At 37.7% G+C, this 22,913-nt stretch overlaps 2 protein-coding genes across 2 annotated transcripts in view; one reads left to right on the forward strand and one right to left on the reverse strand.

The window, feature by feature from the left end:
- Nucleotides 1-7,016: 7,016 nt before the first annotated feature.
- LOC134745236 (uncharacterized) lies at nt 7,017-7,939 on the forward strand. The gene has a single exon (XM_063679230.1). It carries the CDS (start codon nt 7,195-7,197, stop codon nt 7,597-7,599), a length of 405 nt encoding a protein of 134 aa, XP_063535300.1. The 5' UTR covers nt 7,017-7,194; the 3' UTR covers nt 7,600-7,939.
- A 9,551-nt stretch (nt 7,940-17,490) lies between these two features.
- The window catches only part of LOC134745345 (cohesin subunit SA-2), a 38,009-nt gene continuing 32,586 nt past the window's right edge, over nt 17,491-22,913 (reverse strand). The window contains exons 21-23 of the mRNA XM_063679366.1: nt 20,829-22,850; nt 18,709-18,765; nt 17,491-17,924 (exon numbers count right to left, since the gene is read on the reverse strand). Coding sequence (XP_063535436.1) covers nt 17,858-17,924; nt 18,709-18,765; nt 20,829-22,850 — 2,146 coding nt within the window. The 3' untranslated portion in view covers nt 17,491-17,857. The remainder of the gene's footprint in view (nt 17,925-18,708; nt 18,766-20,828; nt 22,851-22,913) is intronic.

Genomic DNA, 22,913 nt, shown 5'->3' on the forward strand with positions numbered 1-22,913 from the left:
TAAATAAATAAAGAAAATTGTTTTGGGACGAGCATTTTAATGAATTATAGTTGGAATAAAATAGTCTTTGGTGTCAACCAGACAGCTGAGCATCGTTCTTTGTATCTTATCGTAATCTCATCGTATTACGACTCGAGACTTTTTGCAATCAGGCGGTCCTTGTACGTGGTACTTCAAGCTGCACAAATAAACAATCCGGTCAATTCGAACGTGATAATTACTAGATACGAGAACAATACGAGATCTAATAGATTATAGTTTAGTTCTCAACTACTAATCTTTTGCAGTTCGATTCGAGAAACCAATTGTCATTTCACGCTATAATTATTGTGACGTTTTGGGATATCCATAGATATCCATTGGATGTCTAAGTAATATCTTAAGCAAATCTTAAAAGAGATCGTTCAAGAGGACATTCGGAATCGCGGAAATGTCAAATTTGACATGATGAGTTTCTTGAATATCTCGTTATCGTTTCCGTTTCATATCTAGTGGATATTTAGGTCATTGTTCGAATTGGCCCGTAGGTATAGTTTATCGTCCTGTATCAGTTTCGCGGAACATTGGCAATTGGGAAATCCTAAGAGTTATGAATGCGCACCAAGTCATTCAGAACGCATGTGCTCAGCATGTGCTACAGTAACACAATTTGCATTTTTCTTAGTATTGACTATTCTACAGTTACATCAGTTACTTGTGTATTACAGTCTGGCAAAAAAGAGTAGAAATTAAAAAGTGGCAGCACTGTAGTGTCGTCCCTTTTAAATCAACTACCCGTGCAAAGCCGGGGCGGGTCGCTAGTATGATATATTAGGTACTAGGTACATTTAATTTACATTGAATATGTAACTAAAATTTACATCATAATTTCGATTTTAGTACTTCATGTAGCATGCATTCTTTACCTACTTAAATTTAATTGACTTAATGCCAAATTGTATTCTCCGACAGTCAACCATAGGGCTATACAGAGATATGAATGTGATAATGTATCTAAACTGAAATATTTATAGTAAAACTATTTAGAGAACCATAATAATAAATTTTGCAACGTTGACGTAAAATATTTATGATGCAATTTTATAACAAACGACATAAACGCGCCTCTCATGAAACGTGACTGCACTTCACTTTTGCGGGACTTGGTTTTCAATAACTAAATATGTTGTTTGATAGTGAAGTAGCTTGATTATTATTAGTGTTTAAATCGTCATTAACTCATAAAAAAGGAATAGATTTTACTGATTGAAACAAAAAACATGTTTATTTGCCTCGATGAAATAGTTAGAAAATATCTTATTACTCTACATAGGTGCTCAGTTCTAAAGTTAACAAATGATTACTTTCGATTCTGTTTTCGTACTTAAAAATCAGAAAATCCTTTAATGTTACGAAAATTGTATACTAGTATAGCCGCGTAACTGTGGGGCAACAGGGGGCAAAATGCCTCGGTTGTCTGGGCCATATATTATATGGCTCAACAGTACAGGAGTACAGCATAGGCATGAGTATTGAAAAACCTGTAGACGGACTATATTTTTACTGCAATATATGGCCACAACATTGTCGCCAATATCCCGGTCAGATGCTGCATTACAATAAAATATTTTAATTCAGCATGTGGTTGGAAAGTATATATCTCGTCAATATATCGGCTCTGTGATTTTGTCTTTACACTGGCTACATAATTCACATAATTGGTGTAACAATGGCTGACAAAATCGTACGCATCGCAGCGGCTTATGATATTTTAAAATATTTTTATTTTATATTTTAAATGCACCTCATTTATAAAGTCTATGATCCGTTCATTAGGCAAAGTACTAGTCATTTCGATATTTTTATTAATAATCAAAATATGTACAACCATCAACACCAATCAATCAATCAATGTGAACTCTGATCTATGCAACAATAGACTAATGCTTTGCGATACCGGCAACCTGTACGCGGCCATAAAAAAATGCATCGGTCATATCAAAAATGTGTGGCCATTATAGCCGGGCCATACTTAAAATATTATCGTATGTTGCATAGTCTGGCTGCAAATGCCGGCAATGTTGTCAGCCACACTGTTGCAGCCATACATTTCAGTAAAAGTATAGCCCGTCTAGAAGCATCTTTAAGTACAGGAGAAACTGAGCAAGACAAATTTGGTAATAGGAAGAAGACCAGACCACCCATATGATAAAGTTATCGCGGCCTCCTTTAGCAATTACCACTAATTGTCAGTCATCGAGACAGGTAATATGAATGAGTGCATTGCAAGTCACTCGTTACCAGTATTCTAATAACTTGTGTTTATTATCTGTGGTGAAGTTTATTACGGTAATAAAGCATGTTCCACTGATGTATTTAAATGCGATAGTGTAGGTAGCGACTAGGGGACTTAACTGGCCATTGTACCTTATTACGATGAGATAAGGAATGATAATGAATTGTTTTGTACAACAAGAGCATCGCCTCAGCTAGAGACATGGCGTGGGTCAGGTAGGCAAGTTACAAAGGGGTCTTAGCCAAAATACCGACATAAAAAGGATATTCCTTATCTTAACTGACATTACGTTACGGTAACTTTTGCCGAAAATTCATTCAGTATTTTGCGTGAGATGAATATATCACGCATTATACTGAATGCCTACCTACCCTACCCCTACTATTTGTACCTAGGTACAAATTATAAAGAATATATCAACTTTTTTTTTATCGTAATTCGCTTTTATGTGTTTAGTAAGTCATTGACCGCGTTGAGCGTTACATAGCAACTGGCGGTCCATATGTTGCCATGTTTACTTAAACGAGTCTCTACTTGCTCGCGTCGATCGGGTCGGTCGAAATCGAAATATTACAATAAAATACGAACAAACCAATTTTGTCAGTAACATTAAGAATTAAAAAACTACACGCAATTACGCATCCTTTACTTTTGGGGTAGGTACTGAAAAATACATTATGATTCTCTGTTTATTTTCCACTTGATTGATAAGCGACTCTACCAAACTATAGCAGGTACAAACAAGGTGTATAGTAAAAGCAAACTCACAAAATTACCGGTCAATTCGAACAACGTGATGATTACTAGATACAAGAACAATACGAGATCTAATAGATACGTTATAATTTAGTTCTCTCTGAACTACATAGTTATCTTTTGCAGTTCGATTCGAGAAACCAATTGTCATTTCACGCCACAATTATTGTGACGTTTGGGGATATCCATTAGATAAATATCCATTGGATGTCTAAGTAATATCTTATATATAGTAATATCTAATATACAGGGTGGGCACAGGGATTCCGACACACTTTAACCATGAATTCTAGTGCCTATTTGGATAAAAAAAAAGTAATATAACAATGCCATAGAAAGCCTAATTTACGAGATATTCAATTATTTAAGTAATTTCGAAGTTAAAAAAACTCAAGGCTAACACGCCCTTATGTGACGTAATCATACATACCAAGACACAAACAATCACACATGCAAAGCAGAAGTGTTAAAAATAGTAAACTTACCTGTCACCTGCTATAAACTAGACTATTAAAGTGTCATATTGGTGTCGCATGTTGTCTTTTTCACTCTTTCAAACTAAAGATACGTTCACAAGTTAGTACTATCGTTAATTGATTTATTTTGTTCCAGAAATTAAGTAAATTAATTAGGCAATTTTGGACCCATGTTGATATAACATTTTTCTTTCGTAACACTGCCAGGAATCCACGGTTAAAGTCTGTCGGAATCCCTGTGCCCACCCTGTATAATATTTGACGACCGGTTTGGCCTAGTGGGTAGTGACCCTGCCTGTGAAGCCGATGGTCCTGGGTTCGAATCCCGGTAAGGGCATTTATTTGTGAGATGATATTTGTTCCTGAGTCATGGGTGTTTTCTATGTATTTAAGTATTTATATATTATATATATCGTTGCCTGAGTACCCATAACACAAGCCTCCTTAGGCTTACCGTGGGACTTAGTCAATCTGTGTAAGAATGTGCTATAATATTTATTTATTTATATCTAAGCAAATCAAAGAGATCGTTCAAGAGAACATTCGGAATCGCGGAATAGTTATGTTGTAACTTCAACCGTAATTATGGAAAAAACTGCAAATTGGAGTAAGTACATAATAAGTGAGGAAAAGAATTGGACCATCTGACAACTTGTTTCCACTTCCTTTTTTTGGGTTTCATAGTGACCTAGAAAGTCTAGAAACCCTTAAAGTTTCGCCATGTCTGTCAGTCTGTCTGTCCGAGGCTTTGCTCCGTGATCGTTAGTAGAAAGAAAAAATATGTCCCTCCCCCTTTAACTTTTTAAAAATATGAAAAAAATCGTGAAGTAAAAGCTAAATAAATACTTTCAATTAAAACTATAGCGAACATGATCGGTCCAGTCGTTTTTGAGTTATTGCAAAGAATCTTCTATTCTTAGTAAAAAGACGTACCTACTTACAAAGCGCTGCAAAGGTTACTCTACTAAAGGTAGTTTCAAAAAACGTGCACGAGCCAGGCACGGCAGGCACGAGGCAAGTGTGAACTCGTTGTGAACTGCGTTTATTGCAAGTCACTTAAGAAATTCGATTCATCGTTTTTTAATTAAACTTCGTAGCCAGCTGTTGCCGGCTACGGCTAGGTACTTATAAATTAGATGTTAGGAATTAGGATGTAACTTCTTTGAGTGTGCTCTGCTTGGCTCCTATTTTGTCATAAATTGGATTTTTTAAGGGGCTACCCGAGGTTTTTAATCGATTTTTGACAAGTTGTGAATCGTATCTCCTAATTTTTGGTCTACATATAGAATTATAAGACAAACGGCTATCGGTTCTTCAATCATTTATCTCCATTTTTGTCTACCGGATTTTGAAAGAAATGAATACTTATTTATGTTTTCTTTAAACATTGTCGTATCTTGATTGCTGTGAAAGATCTTACATGTACGAAATCTACATATTTGGGTTCGTCTTTGACGTCTCTAAAAATTTGTCTAAGGTTTTAATTTTAAACTAATTTACACAAAAGTTAAGGCCAGAAAACCAGGTTTTTGGCCTAAAATTATTCAACTTCGATGTCAAATATCTCGAAAACAATTTACTTTGAAGTAAATATGGGATATAGGTAGTAATGAATTTGCACGCAGTGATTTGAATGGAGTGGTACGCGCTCAGACACAATGACCGACCGCTCGCACAAAAAAAACAATGGCTTTTGTTTAACAGAATCATTTAAGAAGATTCATACTATACACTATATTGCTTAAAGCCGTGTTAATATGATAAGCTACAAAAACATTAAAAAACCAAGGGATTCAGATCGAAGGTCATTGGGCATGGGATCCGATAGGATCAAACTTTTGAAACTTGTTAGGGTCTGGAGCCGTACTAAGACTACTAAGTAATATTGGAATAAGAAAAATGTTGTCCACGGTTTATTTTGCAACTTAATTGGTAAAATAATATTTTTAATTATTTTCCTATGAACCAAAATGTGTATATCTAAAAGAGTAATTCAGTTATTGAGGTCACATGAGTGAAACACCATACTCCTGTGACATATGTAGGTTTGTCGAAAGGCACAAGCAAGACCAACTCACTTAAAGCCTCTGCTAATCAATTGCATCGCATGCGATTAAAGGGGCCCACTGACTATTAGTCCGCCGGACGATATCGGCCTGTCAGTTGTTCGGAACTGTCAAATTTTTGTTCTAACTGACAGGCCGATATCGTCTGGCGGACTGATAGTCAGTGGGCCCCTTTAAAAAGAAATGAAAATCTAGTGTCAGTTTAAATAAATTAATGAAATGACAGATGTCAGCGCAAAGTTATGCAATGAATATACTTTAACATGAAAATATTTGGTTCAACAACCACTTTTGACAAAATAAATTGTAGTTTGCAAATACATTTTTTCTTGGTCAACTTATATCACGAATTAGAGCTTCTAGTAATAGGTACCTACTTTCTGATATAAATGCTACTAACAAGATTCTGCATTGAATTAATTAACAAAAAGATACATTGATCTTGATTTCTATTATCACTTTTTTTCCTCTGAAGAATCATTGATTACATATTCGTCATTACATTAGCTTACCTAGCGTATGTAGCTAAAATCAGGTGAACTTTTCAGCTTCGGATGGAGGAGTTACAAAAACTTCACCTGATATTAGCCACCTGCTTAACATTCTTAAAATAAATACCTACATCGGAAACATACAAGTTCGCTTCAAATTTAAATTACATTCTAAGTCACACAATTAGTTAATAGGAGCAATCCACAAAATTGTCTACCTTTGTCCCGTACGAACGCGAATTTTCTCAGGATTTGCAGGTATAAGAGTTTCCTTTTCTGTGGCAAATGGTCAAAAATATGCACAGAACAATAATCATCTGCTTTAAACGCCGAAAAAAAAGTCGCAACACAGGAAATAAAATGCGTTTGTACGGGACAGCCCGTGAAATGCTCCAATATCTGTTAGCGCCACTTGCACCATGAACCCGGGGTTAAGCGGTTAAACCGTTAACCCAGTGTCAAATTGTACTGGTAACCATAGTAACTCCAGGTTTTACCGGTTAATTCCGGGTTAGTGGTATGGTGCAAGTGGCGCTTAAAATTTTATAAAACCTCACTTTTGGTAAACCAATCACCTGGCTATATTTTAACATTTAGTATTTAGTACAATATAATATAAATGTCTTAATTAGGTACCTTTGATCTCTTTATTAAGCGAATAGTTTAGTTGGGATTCTAGCAGCGTCTAGTGATTGGTTTACCATACCATTAGTCCATTACGCAGAAAGTTCACACTTAAAAAGTCCATAAAAAAATCCAACTGGGTTTATTAACACATGGTTTACGATCACATTTTGAGCGAAACACGTATTAGCACTTTCACATACAAGTAAACTTATATTAACACCATTTTACGAAAGAATTGGTCTAAGTTTGAGCGTGAATCGAGCGTATACCGACTTGCGTACGTCCGCTCTGTTACCCGTCAGTAGCGGACTGGCGGGGCGGGCAGAGGGGGGAGGCGCACTTTTGGCGCCCTCTCTTTGAAACTCCATTCGACAAGTCTCCGGCAAGTTCATATAAAGCACCTGTCCCTCCAAGTCTCGTATTATTCTCAAGCGAGACTCCGCTCCGCCTATAACGGCAGCTAGCCTAAGCTAACTCATATCGTACTTAAGTATATTTTCAATATGTCTAGTGAAAAATACATTTTTATCGCGTCGGTGTGCGTGGTGGCGATATTCGTCAGCAGATCAACGGCAGGACCGGCGCCAAAGGTTGTCAACATTGAGGACGTCCTAAACCGGACTGTCTGTCCTTTCAAAGTGGATATCGACATAAACGAGGATCGAGTGCCGCGCCGGATAAAAATGATCCGCTGCGCTGAACAACCCAACCACTGGTGCAGGGCGAACGCGATCCCCGACCACGAGTGCTGCCATCACAAGCACTCCAACCACGAGATGGAATGTGTGGAGGTGCGGGACAAGGCGCTAGTCTACTACAAGAGCTCAGATCGGACGGACTACATGGACGTGACAGTGGGCTGCACCTGTATGATAGGGTCGGTGAACACAGTGCACGCGGGATCATAGGGCCTCCGCCGCGGCCGGCGCCGTCACCGCCGCTGCCGCGCTCGGCACATGGTACACAGTTCCTATTCGCACCCTCGCAAATGCGGTCGGCGACATAAGACTAAAAAATTGGTGACAAAATCATGAAAACAGTGCGCATCAGTGAATGATAAATAGGGTAGTGACAATGAATCCACCTTCTTTAAATAATATTTAAAATGTAAATGAAAGCGCAATGTGAATGATTGAATGTGATTGATTTATTTTCGTGTTTTTTCAGAATGTCTTTGTAAGTTTGATTTAATGACCGCTGTGAAACGATAATTTTTTTTTTGAGTATTGGAATTGTATACAGGGTGGCTAAAAATAAGTGCATTCCCGTTGCCAGGGAGGTTTTGAGATTATACTAAGCAACTTTTACTATGGGACCAACTCCGAAATCGCGAAAAAAAATTTGGCTGTTCATACATTTTGGCTGGTCCATTTTCGTGGTCGATTTCGTGGTTGATCCCATAGTAAAAGTTGCTCAGTATAATCCCAAAACCTCCCTAGCAACGGGAATGCACTTATTTTTTTGCCACCGTGTATAGGCAGAGAATAAAGTGAACGCTTGTTTGTCAGAATGTGTCTGTAATTTATTTATTTATTAACTAGGACAATTTTATGGTTGTGATTTAAATGGACTTTGCCGCCGACTAGCGGAGTATACATAGGTATTCATGTGTGGTTGCTTAATTTATTAAAAGTATTATGTTAGAGTATTAAATTATTGTTATGTTTGTAAGTTAGGTAAATGTTAAGTATGTCAGCTAGTGAAAAGTTGTAATTGTGACCAGTGAACTCGCAGGCCGAGCCAAAGTCCATATGCTCTCTTTATAAGATTATTGTAATAGGAATAATAAATTGTTTTTTTACTAAACTATATTCTGTTACATTTCCTACCTGCACCGTACCCAACTTTTGCCTATGAGAAAAAAACACATTTTTTTTTAAAGAGCAACTGACTCAAAGGTTGAAAATTAACATTAAAGGAGCCACATTAATATCTTTTTGAAAAGCTATAAGTAGGTATTTTGTTGAGTTAGTGTGTGATTCCTTTTAAATAAAATCAAGAAAATGTTTGACCAAGTTGGCAATTATGTGGGCATTGTATTAAGGGGATTAAATTTTGTTGAACCTAAAATGCCCAACCGCTTATTTAATAATCACTGGGTAATTCCAAGTGGTAAGATCACATAGATTTTAATCGCCTTGCAAGACGTATAAACGTCAGTCATCTGCAAGTGTGCTAAATAATCAAAAATAAAAATAAATTGATAGAAAATTAATGCCTTCATCGTCATCGCAATGTTCTCATCTATATATGTACCTTGTAAGAACTCTTAGTAGACAGTTCTAAAGTAGAGTTTTAGGCACTTTGCCTATAAACGGCAGGTACTCTTGCCATGAGGGCAGCTGAAAACACCGCACCTCTAATGTTTTTCAAGGATAGTATTAACTACCACTATTACTATTTCACAACAGTTGTTCTGATATTGATTTTAAAGATGCCGGTCAGCTACAGCTACTTACATGATTCACCAACACATGAGTCACGCTCTCTCTGTATAACTGGCGCGTCAGAACTACGGACGAAGTCATTAAATATCGCTAGTCACTAAAGTTTAAAATGTAACGTCCCAAACGTATGTTTGTATCTACGTATGATATTGCTTAAATTTGTAAGTTTCAGTGCTTGTTAAGTTGTGAAAACTAAAGCCGGTATATTTAGCTACACTCATAAGAGCTGGCGTGAGATTTGTACTGAACTGTTAAGATTTCTCATACGCACCAGCTTTCATGAACTAACCTATAAGTATCATTAATTAACCTATAATACTACATGTTTAATGCTTCGTACATCTGGGGGCACGATAGTGCCCCCGCCAAGACAAGCCAAGCGAAGCGCAAGGGCATTGTTACCTACATTTTCCTTGTTATAAGTATTTCAGGATTTTTAGTAAATCAGCCTCAATTTTAGTAAATTACATGACAGCAGACAACTTAATTTCATGCTAGATAAAATAATAGATGTGCAAAGATAGAGAATAGACTACAAAAAAAGGCACCTCTGATGTGGAAGAAATACACCCCAAAAAAGAAAGAAAAAATTAAAAATATAAAGAAATATTGTCACAAGTCACCTACAAAAGAAATGAAATCCCACCAAAAACATTTTCATATAAAATGTTGCCAAGACGAAACGCACTCGCGCGGCTCGCACTGTAAAAAAGTTACGAGATCTCATGTAGAGCAAAGCTTCGAACTCTACAAACCCTAACTTCACAAACTGGCCGCTTCGTTACTACAACAACTAATATTGTTTATTTATATACTTATAACAGAAAAGTAATGAACAGTGAATTTATAAATTTTTCACCTTACGCCCATATGACGGTAACGAAACGGCCAAGCCACATATTTTGTCTAAGGTGTAGAGTTTGTGAAGTTAGGGCTTGTAGAGTTAGATGCTTGGCTCTACATATCTGATAACTTTTTGACAATGCGAGCCTAATGGTCTCGTCTTGGCAACATTTTACATGAAAACGTTTTTGGTGGGAAACTATTGACATGAAAGTGTACCTATACCATGAGTCACTGACAGAGTCAAAACTGACATATACGCTACCGTCTACGTAATTTACTTTCTATACATCTCGCTCGCACTAATATTCGAGTACGAGCGACATACATAGAAAGTAAGTTACGTCCATAGCGCTTATTTATGTCAGTGCCAAACTGGTGGTAGCCACACAGGTGGGTTAAGAGTTTATTTTGCGCAGGGCAACAGAAACCGTAGGTATGAGTACCATTCATTTTATTAATGTATTTAGTATTTTCATTCACTTTAGATTTTGATATATTTAAGTATTTCTAACAGTTCATTTTCCCTACAAGTGTTTCTCTTGCCCCATAGTTTATTTTACCCCATCTAACATCTACGTGAGCGAAAACTCACGACCGGGCGACCATGCTTTGTTTATATTTTTATAATACGTTTGTGTTATGTTCATGTGTGTGTTTGCTTTCGTGCAGTTGTGGCGTGATAAAATATCAGTTTTCTAATAAATTTGTTCATATCTTCCTTATTGCACATTGTACTTATATATATTTGTGAATTGCGACCTATGTAATCTTAAAAACTTTCAGAACAGAAATTTGTGTCGCGTAGGGCGGTTATTCACAAAGCTGACCAAACGCAGCCCTAATGATAGACCAGTAGACATCTGTATCAAATTACACGTAGTTGTTATGAATTTAAAGCTCAAACTACACTGACGATGAACGCAAAGTCGAGAACAGATTGGTATCAAATAACGTGTAAATAAATTAATAAGGCAATCGTAGTACGCATCGACCACGTCTTACTACGCCACTTTGAAAGCCGCTTGTATTCGTTAGAGAAGGGCAATTTGTTTAGAGAGAGATTGATTTCTATCGTCCATAATTTAGAGCAAAGCCGGCTGCCACACAATACTTATAAAACCTTGTATTAGTTTTCATCGAAGTAAGATGCAAGACTTATAAGTCTTTAGGCCTACCTACCTATAGGTACCTACCCTATACCTGGTTACCTATGGGTAGATTCCGAAGTTAGCACTGACTCGCATGGCACTCATGATTTAGGCCATTCGCGGACTTGGGTGTACAGGGTGAGCGGATTAACAAGAAATAGTATGAGCAACGCTAATATAACTGACGCGGACGCGTGCGACGGATTTTACCAACGAACCCATGACGGTACCCGCGGGCGTACACCCGCTCAAGTCGGTGAAGGGCCTTGCACTATAAGCGACAGCATTTTTTTTTAGTAAAACACCATTTTTGATTCCAAGCTGTCCCGTAGGTATATCAGAAACTTCTCGCTCTTCTGATGCGTCCGGTGCACATCAGTGATGTGACATCACACTCATTTCAAAGGCACAGGCACCTATCAATAGCACTTTTATACACTATCACTTTTTTAACAACACCAATAATACTTTTACTCACTTATCTATCATGTATGTACTAACTCTATGAAACTGTAACGGTTATGCTCGTGTTTGTTTAATTTATCTTGTGTATTTTTCCTTTTAAACAATAACCATTGTAGGGTTATTCTTTAAAAGGAAAAATACAATTTTAATTTTTTAACTTTTCGAATAGGTACGGGGAAAGTAAAATGCATGTATTTTTTTAAAAACATTACTAAGTATACATTTTTATAGTATACTTTCAATTAACAATTAAGGCAAAAGTATCGTTATTTATGGAAGGAATTAAATGCATTTAATTTAAACCCAAATTTCAATTGCTTATTGTAAAAAATAAAATAAAAAATCGTAACTTGGAACGTAAAAAATGCTCTAGTGCAGTAACGTATTATTTTCTGCACACTTTTTAGAATAATGACCCTCTTTCAGAGCATGAGAAATGAAAAATTATTATTTGCAGGTTCTAAGACCCCGGCAACAAGACTCGCAACAAATATTTGTATAGTAAAGCGATCACCGATGCCATGCGTGGTTAGTGATACGGTTGCTAAGCTACCGGACTTGTAGACGAGGTGACTGACAGTAAATTGCGCGCTTGTCTGCCTTGTGACCTTCGAGCTGCTCAAGGGCTCCTAATCAGGTCACCCGGGTTCCGTAGTTACTGTCTAACTGCCTTAAGACATATCTAATAATTTAATGGATTTAAGTGCACTATGAAATAATGTTAGGTTAGGTTAGGGTTCCGCTAGCCAAACAAGTTTCCACAATGCCTATGTTGAACAGGTATTTTAACGCGCCGCATGCCAATAAAGTCAGCCTGCTTGCTAATAAATGTTTTTTGCCTTCTTGTTTTTGCCGTATTTTCTAAAGTTCAAATAACGAATCCACTTAAAACCCTCTCAAAGACATCACGCGTTGTATTTTCATATCCATATCTAAAACACCTATGGGTAATCCAATTTACGTTTAGGTAAGTATAAGATATTATAATAGGCACGCGGCGATGCAAGAAGGTTAATATCTTAATAACTCTTTTATGTTATGAGAGTCATCATCATGAATATCATGATCACAGGATTTTAAACGATTCTATGAAGTCTGTAAACCGCTGCGCACGCGTCTACGCCGTAGCGCATTGTAGCAATCAGGAGCGGAATCCGAGTTTTAAGTCTGACATTATTTGACACTGATTTGTTTTGGTTTCGATTTGCACATTACCTACTCGGCACTCGATGACTGGAGCATAATCCATATGTGTAGGTATAATCTGCAAAAATCACTTTCGGAGCGACAGTCTTATTGAGAGTCAAAATTTAATAACTGAATAAGACAGAGGAAAGTTAACCTATGTGATCATGTTTTGACGAGACTTATTTATGTGTTTATCACGTGATTATGACAAAAAAATCATTACTATCGACCGGTGTTAATATAGAATACCTAAGAACGATGAATCATATCTTAGCGGCATAACAACCGGGAGCAGTACAAATCCCCATTCCCATAATTACATATTACAACAGGATACGCAATTACTCGACTATGTTGCTCAATAAATAATAATAATGATATAATCGCAGTGTCATTAACATTATCATAACAATATAATAAGCCCATCAGAGCTCTACATTGGTGGTGAAAAGATATAGGTATGTACAAACAGCAACACTCGTAACAGTCGTAAATTAATAGTTAATGACGTGCTAAATGTTATTTAAATTTAACGCCATAAAAATGCAACATATAATTTAACCAGGAGTCCAATTCAAACTAAAAGTTTGAGATCAAAATGATATTTAAATGCTATAATTCCGTTATTAATCCAATACATGTAGGTACCTATGAGCGAATGCTCGCGCGAATGATAGGTAACTAAATAACATAATTTAGATATCATTTTGATTTGATGTCAAGTTTGCGTTCGAATTGACATTCGTATTTTTTTTAATCGAATGAAATTTGGTCAATATATCTAATTAAACAAAATTACGTCATTTACATTAAGAACAATTTCATAATGTGTGCTCCATTTCAAGGCCAATCAATCACGAACCTCTCTTTACTCACGCAAAATTGTACACCAACGCACGTTGCGTCATTAGCTACCCGGAATAGAAAAGACAAATTTTACAACCTACATTTGTGTGACTAATTTAACTATTTGTGGGAATATGTAGTATAGTATCAATTTTCTCAAATGATTTTTACGCCTAATGCTGCGTTTCACGTAAGCGAACAACTCGCGAACGCGAAGCGGCGCGGCGCGGCGCGGCGGGCCCACGGCGTTCGCGTTCGCAACGAGACCGCCCACGTAGGACACTCCTATAGGTATCAAAGGATTGGTTCACCCCGCGCCGCATCGCTTCGCTTCGCGTTCGCGCGTTGTTCGCCTACGTAGTACTGATTAACTTAATCTGATAAACAAAAGCCATTGCTTCTATTGTGCGAGCGGTGGGCTACCGTGTTGAGCGCGTGCCAAAGCATAAATGTCGTTTAAAAAGCTTATGTATCGTGGTGGTTTTAAGGTTCGAAGTTTTGGTAATGTAGGACAATCGACCACCTCAATGTAGGTAAGCGCTCATATTGTTACATAGTTTTTTTTACCACGTCGGTGGCAATCAAGCATACGGCCCGCCTGATGGTAAACAGTTACCGTAGCCTATGGACGCCTGAACACCGGAGATATTACACGCGCGTTGCCGACCCTTTAAAAACCTGTACACTCCTTTTTTAAAGCCTTTTGAGCCTTAAAACCACCACGGTCCACGATACATCCGCTTTTTAAACGACATTGTTGTTTTGGCGCCTTTGGCACGCGTTCAGCACGGTAGCCCACTGCTCACATAAAAGAAACAATGGCTTTTGTAAACTGAAATAGATGTAATATATTAAAGAAAAAGTGACGAAACCCTCCAGTGGTGAAGGCCGGATGGCTTTTGTTTAACAGATTAGGGTCTTGGCCTAAAAATCATTTGAGAAAATTCATACTATACTCAAAACGTATTGCCTATTAAACAGCCTACCGACGAAACGCGTAGCGCGCTACGCAGTTCGTAGCAGACGCCAGACGGCGCCCCCCGTGGTCTGATCTCACCGCTGTGGTATTAGCGGACTCATAACTCACGCACACCGCACAAAAATCACGGTTTAATAGTATTTGATAATATTCTATAATATAATATTATAGATGTTAAATTAGCAATATAAAGGGTCTCTCTTTGTAACTGTCGACAGGTGCATGCCAATTTGCTACGAGATAACTATGAATTTAAGTGTACAGTCGCCATCAGATATATCGGAGCGGCCGAGGTGCTCAAAAATATCTGAACACGCACTTAAAGCCTTGACAATAGAGGCGTCTTCAGATATTTGTGAGCACCTTGGCCGCTCCGATATATCTGATGGCGACTGTACTTGCCTTTTTTTTTGTCAAATATAAGGACACTTAAAAGAAATAAATCGAAGCGCAAATAATGATCGAGTTTCTCCAAATACGGTATTTTGTTATTTGTGTTCTCGTCGTCTATTGGATAACCATTTTTCAGCATAATTTCAGGTTGGGTTATTTAAAATGTAAAACTGTCCTCAATTATGTTTATTTAAATTATAGGCCTTTCCCGCGCGCCATTACCCACTAGGTACCTAATACCTACCTACTTGCTCTAGGCCACGGCAAGTTCAAGGGCGCGTCCGATCAATCCCATTCAATGCCCTACATCCCCCTTCCCTCGAAAACATCCCCAAATCATCATCTCATCAACAATCAGAAGCCTTTGTCTAAAGACAATGGTACATTTAGGATAATGGTCGTAATAAAGCTAAGTGTTGTTCTGATACTCTGTTTTCATAGTTTTCTTAACATTAGGTAGGTTAGTTTTGCCATTCAAATAGCAAGGTAATTTTTTTGGTTAGGTATATCCAACATAAGTATTGGACTTTTTGGTAGGTTCGGAAATATTTATTTGAAATTTTGGCAATTTTTCTTGACTCGATGATTTTTTCATGCTCAAAATTCACACAGGATTTGGACTAAAAGGGCAAGTTTTTCCTGAAATTTATATTTTTTTATTAAATACCGTAATTTTCGCTTTGAAATGTAGCCCTACATTTACTTAGACTTTAAAATTATTATTTTTTTAAGCTATAGCTACTAATTATTTTTACGCAGGATTTTTGGTAGTAGATATAACTGGTGACCCAAACAGTTCAGGTAAATTTAGAATAATACTAATTTTTTAACGGTTTCAAAACTATAAAAGGAACCACAATCCAACCAAACACACGAAATAGCTAAATAAACATTTAAGCATAATTCTTGTCTTTAAATCCCCAAAGTTCGATTAGAGACACCCGGGAACCCGGTGGACACTAGTCTAGTCTTACAAAGTAATGCGTTCGGGTGTACCCAGCATGCTGGTCTAGATGTCTCATCAGTTTCCACCGACGTAAAGCCTGCATGGCATCACGGTATTTCCCACAATAATCGGCCGCCATTTTCCTGCCGCGATAGGAGTGACGCTGTTACGCGAGTGGTGTAAATAACCAAACATCTAGTGTCAAAATTGTTTATTATCAACTTTCTTTTACACCGCGTAAAATAACAATAATTTTAAAATCGTATCAAAAATATGCACTAATGCCAAATACAACTGTATTAATTTAAATATTTAACTGTCTTAATAATATTCAAGTAAGGCACCGTAAGTATTTCAATCAAATAGTTACAAAATGTAAGTATTACCAAGGATTCATTGATTGTATCATTTGTCCACCATATCACTCATTTGTATTATATAGATGTATAGGTATTACCAGATGGTGGTGCAATGCCTTATCAGCTGGTTTCAAGGATGGCAGAGGGTCAACTTGCTAAAAGCGCATCTTTTACTCGGAGCTGGAGGAGGGCAAGCAAAAGCATGGCGGCCAATTTCTCAGATGGATAAGATAACTTCTCAGATAAGGATTTGTTATAGCGCCACATGGAGAACTGCAACATTGTCCCATTTGGGCGAGATCCAGGCGGCCAACCGCCCTGTATGGACTGTATGGAGATCTTTCGATGTTCATGGTGACTTTAAATGCCGTAGACTTAAGGAACTAATTATCAAAAGGGAATAAGGATGAGCTGAAAGCTTTTAAATATACCTAATTACAGTAACTAATGGTGTCCTTTCGTGCCCATTGTGTGCAAGGGGTCCTTAGCTAATGTAGATGGCTGCACGGCTCTGCACACTACTTCGTACGTAAGTCTAGACAAAGAGAATTAAGAAAACATAGAGTGCTCACCTCACTCCATACATCGGTTTTGTTACCAAAAAGACTATTATTTTCATAGTCTACATCTAGCGTCAAGTATCGGAACTATCAGTAGGTACTGCTACTCGTATTCTTAATTCTCTTTGGTCTAGACTCTAGACTATCAAAAGTTGACGTTTGACAATTTATTACCACAAAACGTATTATGGCGTCATACACCATTTTGCTTCAGCTGTCAAACTCGAGTGGGATGCGGGATTGTTTCTTAGAATTTGCACGTTATACAAACAATTAATTAACCTTTGGTATTAACTAATTACCTACAGGTACTTATTTCAGTTTTATTATCAATTGAAATGTTTATTGCAGAATGTATTTTTTCTTAAGACAGTCAATAACAGCTTGTCTAGCCACTCATTAACTTTTGTTCGAAATCAGTTAAACTCATAAATACCTACGTTCGTATTTAAGATTTCAGGTCCATCAGACATCGATAACCTGCTTGGAAGATTTCTCCTAAACAAACTATCAGAAAATAACAGACATTGCAAGTTAAATGATAAACACAATTAATGACTAATTAATTGTGTTTATCATTTAACGCATTGTTTCCGAGATATAATCGAAAAACAGAAAAATGGAACCTCCAAACCCCCCTCTCTCAGTCAATTCTCTGATATTAATCTCAGAGAGCAGCTCTTACACTTACAATTTTAAGTTGGTATATTTTGTTCAAATATAATTTTCAAAATTGATGATAGTGTTTACTTTAATTACTAACAGGACTTGCCTTCTTTTAACATACAACATTATAAATCAAACACTCAAAAATTACAACTTCAAAGTTAAAGACCTGAGTTCTTAGCAAGTCATAAGACAAATAATATAATAACAAATAGTCTTAACTTTTGTTACATTTGATATTTGTCCACAATGCACTTATATTGTGGATAGTTTCGTATACCTAGCTAATTTAAGCTATATGCCAAATTGAGCAATCATAGGAGTTATTCTAGTGCCTGGTTGGGGTCCGAAGCTGGCGGCGTCAGTGACATGGGCAGGCTGCCACCGCTCCTACACAATTATATAAAAAGGCCTTTTTATTTATCGGCTCAGAGACATAAAATATGAAATAATATTTATTAAGCAGAAAAGCAAGTTGTCTTTCAGATTCCAACTTTCCCTGTTACATAACCCAGTAGGTACGATAAATATTAAGCTACAGTAACATGTATTCGCACAGAGAAGATAGTATTTAATATATATCTGAACGAGAAGTTGTGTTTAGAGATTCTTAAGTATATTTTGCTAGTTTGTTCGATTAGATAGATAGATAGATATATTTATTTCTAATTGGAAATTACATGTTATTTTTACTTAAAAATATCACAAATTCACAAAAAGATCGTCAAATGTAAACAAAAATTATAATAAGCAACAAAACAAAATATAAGATAATCATACAAACCAATAATGTAGTAAAAATAAATAAAATTTATAAATAAAATAGTCAAATTCCGAATTGAAGTAATTTAAAATTTAAATATGAAATGTCAATGTTGTATATAATATTAGGGCTTCCTAGTTAATCTAATGTCAGAAAGTCATAAAACAATGTCAAAAATCAAATACTACAATAATATAAAATCAAAAATTTACATTTTAATATCAAACAAAAATACGATATTAATATTTGTATTTTTCACTGTACTCTTTAACAGAGTACAGCGATGTCGATAATAGCAGCTCTTTAAGTCGGCAATCAAACATGTCGTCAGAGGTTTCATTTCTGATAGTGGCGGGTAGACGTTCAACATTAAATTCAAGTACATAAATTAAAAAGTTCTAGTTAACTTACCGTTGCGGACTTGATGGACGATGCACGTCAGCGCGTACGCAACTCGTGCCGCCTCCTCTGTGGGGAAAGGCCTTTTTATTGATCGGTTCAGAGACATAAAATATGAAATGCAATATTTATTAAGCAAAAAAGCAAATTTTCTTTCAGATTCCAACTTCCCTTGTTACATAACCCAGTAGGTACGATATTAAGCTACAGTAAGATGTATTCGCACAAAGATAGTATTTAATAGACATCTGAACGAGAAGTTGCGTTTAGATTTTATTAAGTATATTTGGACGATACACGTCGGCGCGTACGCAAAAGGAAGTCAGCAGCGGTGGTGGCTAAGCGAGCGAGGAGTTCAAAATCAAAATGACCTAGCGGGTGTAAGTATTCTCTAACAATAAAGCAAACCCACCCGTCACCCGTTGACCACGAACGCTGTAAAGGGTTCGAAACGTCGGGATGTATTATAAATTCAATATACGCGATATAATCCGTTTTCATAGTTTTATTTCATGAATAAAGCAAAGTTTTGTTGGTCTTTTTAACACCTCGTCTTCCCATCAACTTCTGCTTCTGACTATACACCGTACGAGTACGAAGCAAGTTGTTTTGCTTGTTTATGAAAAAAATACCTAACTCAGATTTTTAGATTTTTGTATGTGAAATGCTACCAGATTCGAACTTCTAAAAGCACTTGTAAGTTGCAACGTGACGATATAAAGCAAAACGTCGCCACATTGTCGATTTCTTATTGAATTTTATAGCCGCTTTATTGACTAATTTGACTAGAAGCAGTAAAATTATTTTTTTCTTAAAAATTACGCGTATTTGCGTTGTTTTGCTAAATACCAGACTGGTTACGATGCGTGCGACATGTTTAGATGATTCATTTTGGTGCTGCTAATACCAGGCGGCCTTGAGGGTGACCTTTTTCCACGAGACCGTTATGTATGACACTCAGGACATTGAATATTGCAGTTAGAATTTTGACTAAAGCCGAGCACTTCGCGAGCTGTAGATGTAACCGAACAGATAAATAAAAGCCTGTTAACGCGCTTGTCCATACTGAGTAGTGCGTACCTACCCATTTGTTACTGGGCTACATATAATATTTACCATAATGTAATCTTACGTGATCATCATATGGGATGCCAATGAACGGGTTGTCAGCAATTTAAATTAATAATTCGTCAATTTGATTGCAAGTTGCAACATACTGCTTATTTTTTACTTGTGAACAATAGTAATATTTTTATTAATCTCGATTCCTTCGACCCACGCACGTGAATTCTGTAATTTGTTACGAACGAAAAATTCTTATGCAAACATTTAGTCCAGGAAGGATTTTTTAAATATCTGATGCATTAGAAAATCCGTATTAATCAACCAGTAGCAGTAACGAGTCTTTTCGGAAGAATTCTTAGAATCTAAGTAGCTAGCTGGATATTTTATTAATCAGTAATGGGTATTTTAATATTTTATTAATAAGATGTGAATTATCAATATTATCATGTTATCAATGAAAACCTGTTTAAATTCAGCAAAGTGACCACTTGCATATGTAGACCGCGGGCTAGGCGAAAATTTCGTCAGTCATCGCCTCGTCACATTATAGTTTAGATGCTATTATGAATTAAAAAATAGTCAGCCGGTTGTATCGCGGTGGAAAGACCGTCAGCTGGTCTCATAAACATGTAAAAAAATACGTGCCGTACCTCATTATGACAGTGGTATTAAAATCATGAAACTTTACATGTAGCGTTTCATCAAGCTTTTCAATAAATGCCTGCGTTTCCACGCATACTTTGTGGACATAAAATAGTAAGGTTTTTTTTTATTCACAAAAGCATCTAAACTATCATCTGACAAAGTATCAAACGGCTGCCATTCCTCGACCCACCAACGGAGCGGCAGCTGACGTCCACGAGGGTTCGTCATACATAGCCGTTAACCACTATACGAGTTATCGCCCGGGAGGCGATTAGTCATGTAAATCTGTTCCTGGTTCAGGGTCTAATAATTGTAATTGCGTATCGACTTTCATGGCGACTTCTAGCGAAATACAATGACGCCCGAAAGTTTTATAGTGTTTAAATAATTAGATATAGATAATATGTATTAAAAATAGTTACCCGTTCTCGTCCTGCGAGTCCGTGTCGCTGTCCATACGCATACGCTTAGGTTTTGGCATCACAGCCACGCCCGGAGTATTGCCACCACGCTTGTATTGCACTCCAGCCCGCCGCGGCCTTAATGCTTGTTCATACTCGAGTAACTCCCGATCGACATTTGCTCTAGCGACTACTCCAGCCCGACGTGACACCTCTCCTACTACGGTTTGTTCTGAGCTTTGAACTTCAATTTCAGATAATAGTGAACTGTTTATTGTGGTTGCGTTTGCATTTCGTCTGTATTCGACCACGCCTCGACGTCGCCTCAAGGGTGCTATATTTTGTTCATGATCATCGCTTTCTTTCGAAGACTCTAGTGAGTGGTCAAGCCTGGTCGTATTCGCGGAAGAACTAATTTTTCGTCGATATTCGACCACGCCTCGATGACGCCTTGGCGCCAAAGATCCCAAGCTTTTATCAAATATGCGAACGCTCTGGTCCGGAGACGTGGATGAGTCGTCAGGTCTGGTAGTGTTCGCGTTCCGCCTATATTCGACTACCCCCGCCTGCGTACGCTTTCTTGGTGCTAACGACCCCATATCTAATTTATTAGAGGTACGTTCTGGAGAAGTTGGTGTATCTTCAGATGTGGACGTGTTTGCTGAAGTGTTCTCTTTGTCAGAAGCGAGCTTAGGAGCACAAATTGTGGGGTTTATGTCTTCGTCTACTAATAAACTTTTCTCAATATTGGATTCATCTGCTGCCGAATTCACATTCTCAGTGGCCTTTGGAGCGCGAGTGGTGACATTCAGACCTCTAGCGATTGTATCCGAGGCATCACTCCCCTCATTGAACATAGAACTGAGTTTTTTAACGAGCTCGTCATCTTCTTGTCTCTCTTCCCTTTTTTGGCCGCGAATCGTGACATTCGTAGTTCTAACGGCCTCTTCCGAGACAGATCCGTTTGGTGAATCCTCACTGGGTATAGAACTTCGTTCTGTAAGTTTACCCGCATCTGGTCTTTCACCGTACATCTGTCTGCAAATCGTAACATTCTCATGTTTGACGCCCGTATCCGAAACAGAATTGTTTTGTGAATCGTCGCTGGTAGAGCTTCGTTTTTTTAATGTATCGTTTACGTGTTTTTCAGTATACCTCTTCTGACCGCGAATTGTAACATTAGTGTTTTTGAAGGTCGTATCCGAAACAGAATCACTTCGTGATTCCTCACTGTCTTCATTCAGAGTAGGATTGAGGTTCTTATTGAATTTAGAAGCATCGGCATATCTGTTTTGACCGCGTCTCGTGACGTTTATGTTTTCAATGGTTCTATTGGAATTGTGGGACTCATCGTAATCGGAATAAAATGTAACTTTTTCTACTACTTCGGAGGAATCACTTACTTGCCTCTCGGCTTCAAAAACATTAGAATCTTTATTAGTGTCCGAAGTAGTCTTCTTACGGGAAATATCGCTCTCCTTCGAAGAAGAATGTTTTTTAAGTTCCGTCGCAATGTTTGGTCTCTGGACAGACCGTTTTGTAATATTCTCATCTTTGGTATCCGAAGTTGAATCCTTGCGAGATGTATCACTCTCTCCTTTAGAGGGTAAAGTTCGTTTGTCAACTTCGGATGTGTCACTTTCTTGTTGTCTGATGATTCTCTTCGTAACATTTACGCCCCTTATTGGACCGTCTGACGAATCCTTACGAGACGTGTCGCTTTCTTTAGACGGGGAAGTTCTTTGGTCTACCGGTGTGGATCTCTTTGCGCCGCCTAATTCGGAATTTGTATCCTTGCGAGAAGTGTCACTCTTGGTCGGCGAAGGATTCTCATAAACAGAAGTATCGCTATCTTGTTGGAAGTCGGTGAGTCGGGCCTGTCGGCGGCTGCGATGCACGGGAGTGGGCGTGTGGCGGGGCGTGCCCTCGTCGATGGAGAGCGAGGGCGTGGAAGCGGTGGTGGGGGTGCGCGAGGCGCGGCGGATGCGCGGTAGACTCGTGCGCCGGTGGGAGACGGGCAGGCGCAGGCGGCGCCGTTTGCGACTGATACATAAGAGGTTATTACAATTTGGTCTGGGACTAAAACCCGTGGGCCTGAGGTTTCGT

The sequence above is a fragment of the Cydia strobilella genome, chromosome 11 (assembly GCF_947568885.1).
Source record: "Cydia strobilella chromosome 11, ilCydStro3.1, whole genome shotgun sequence".
Lineage (NCBI taxonomy): Eukaryota > Metazoa > Arthropoda > Insecta > Lepidoptera > Tortricidae > Cydia > Cydia strobilella.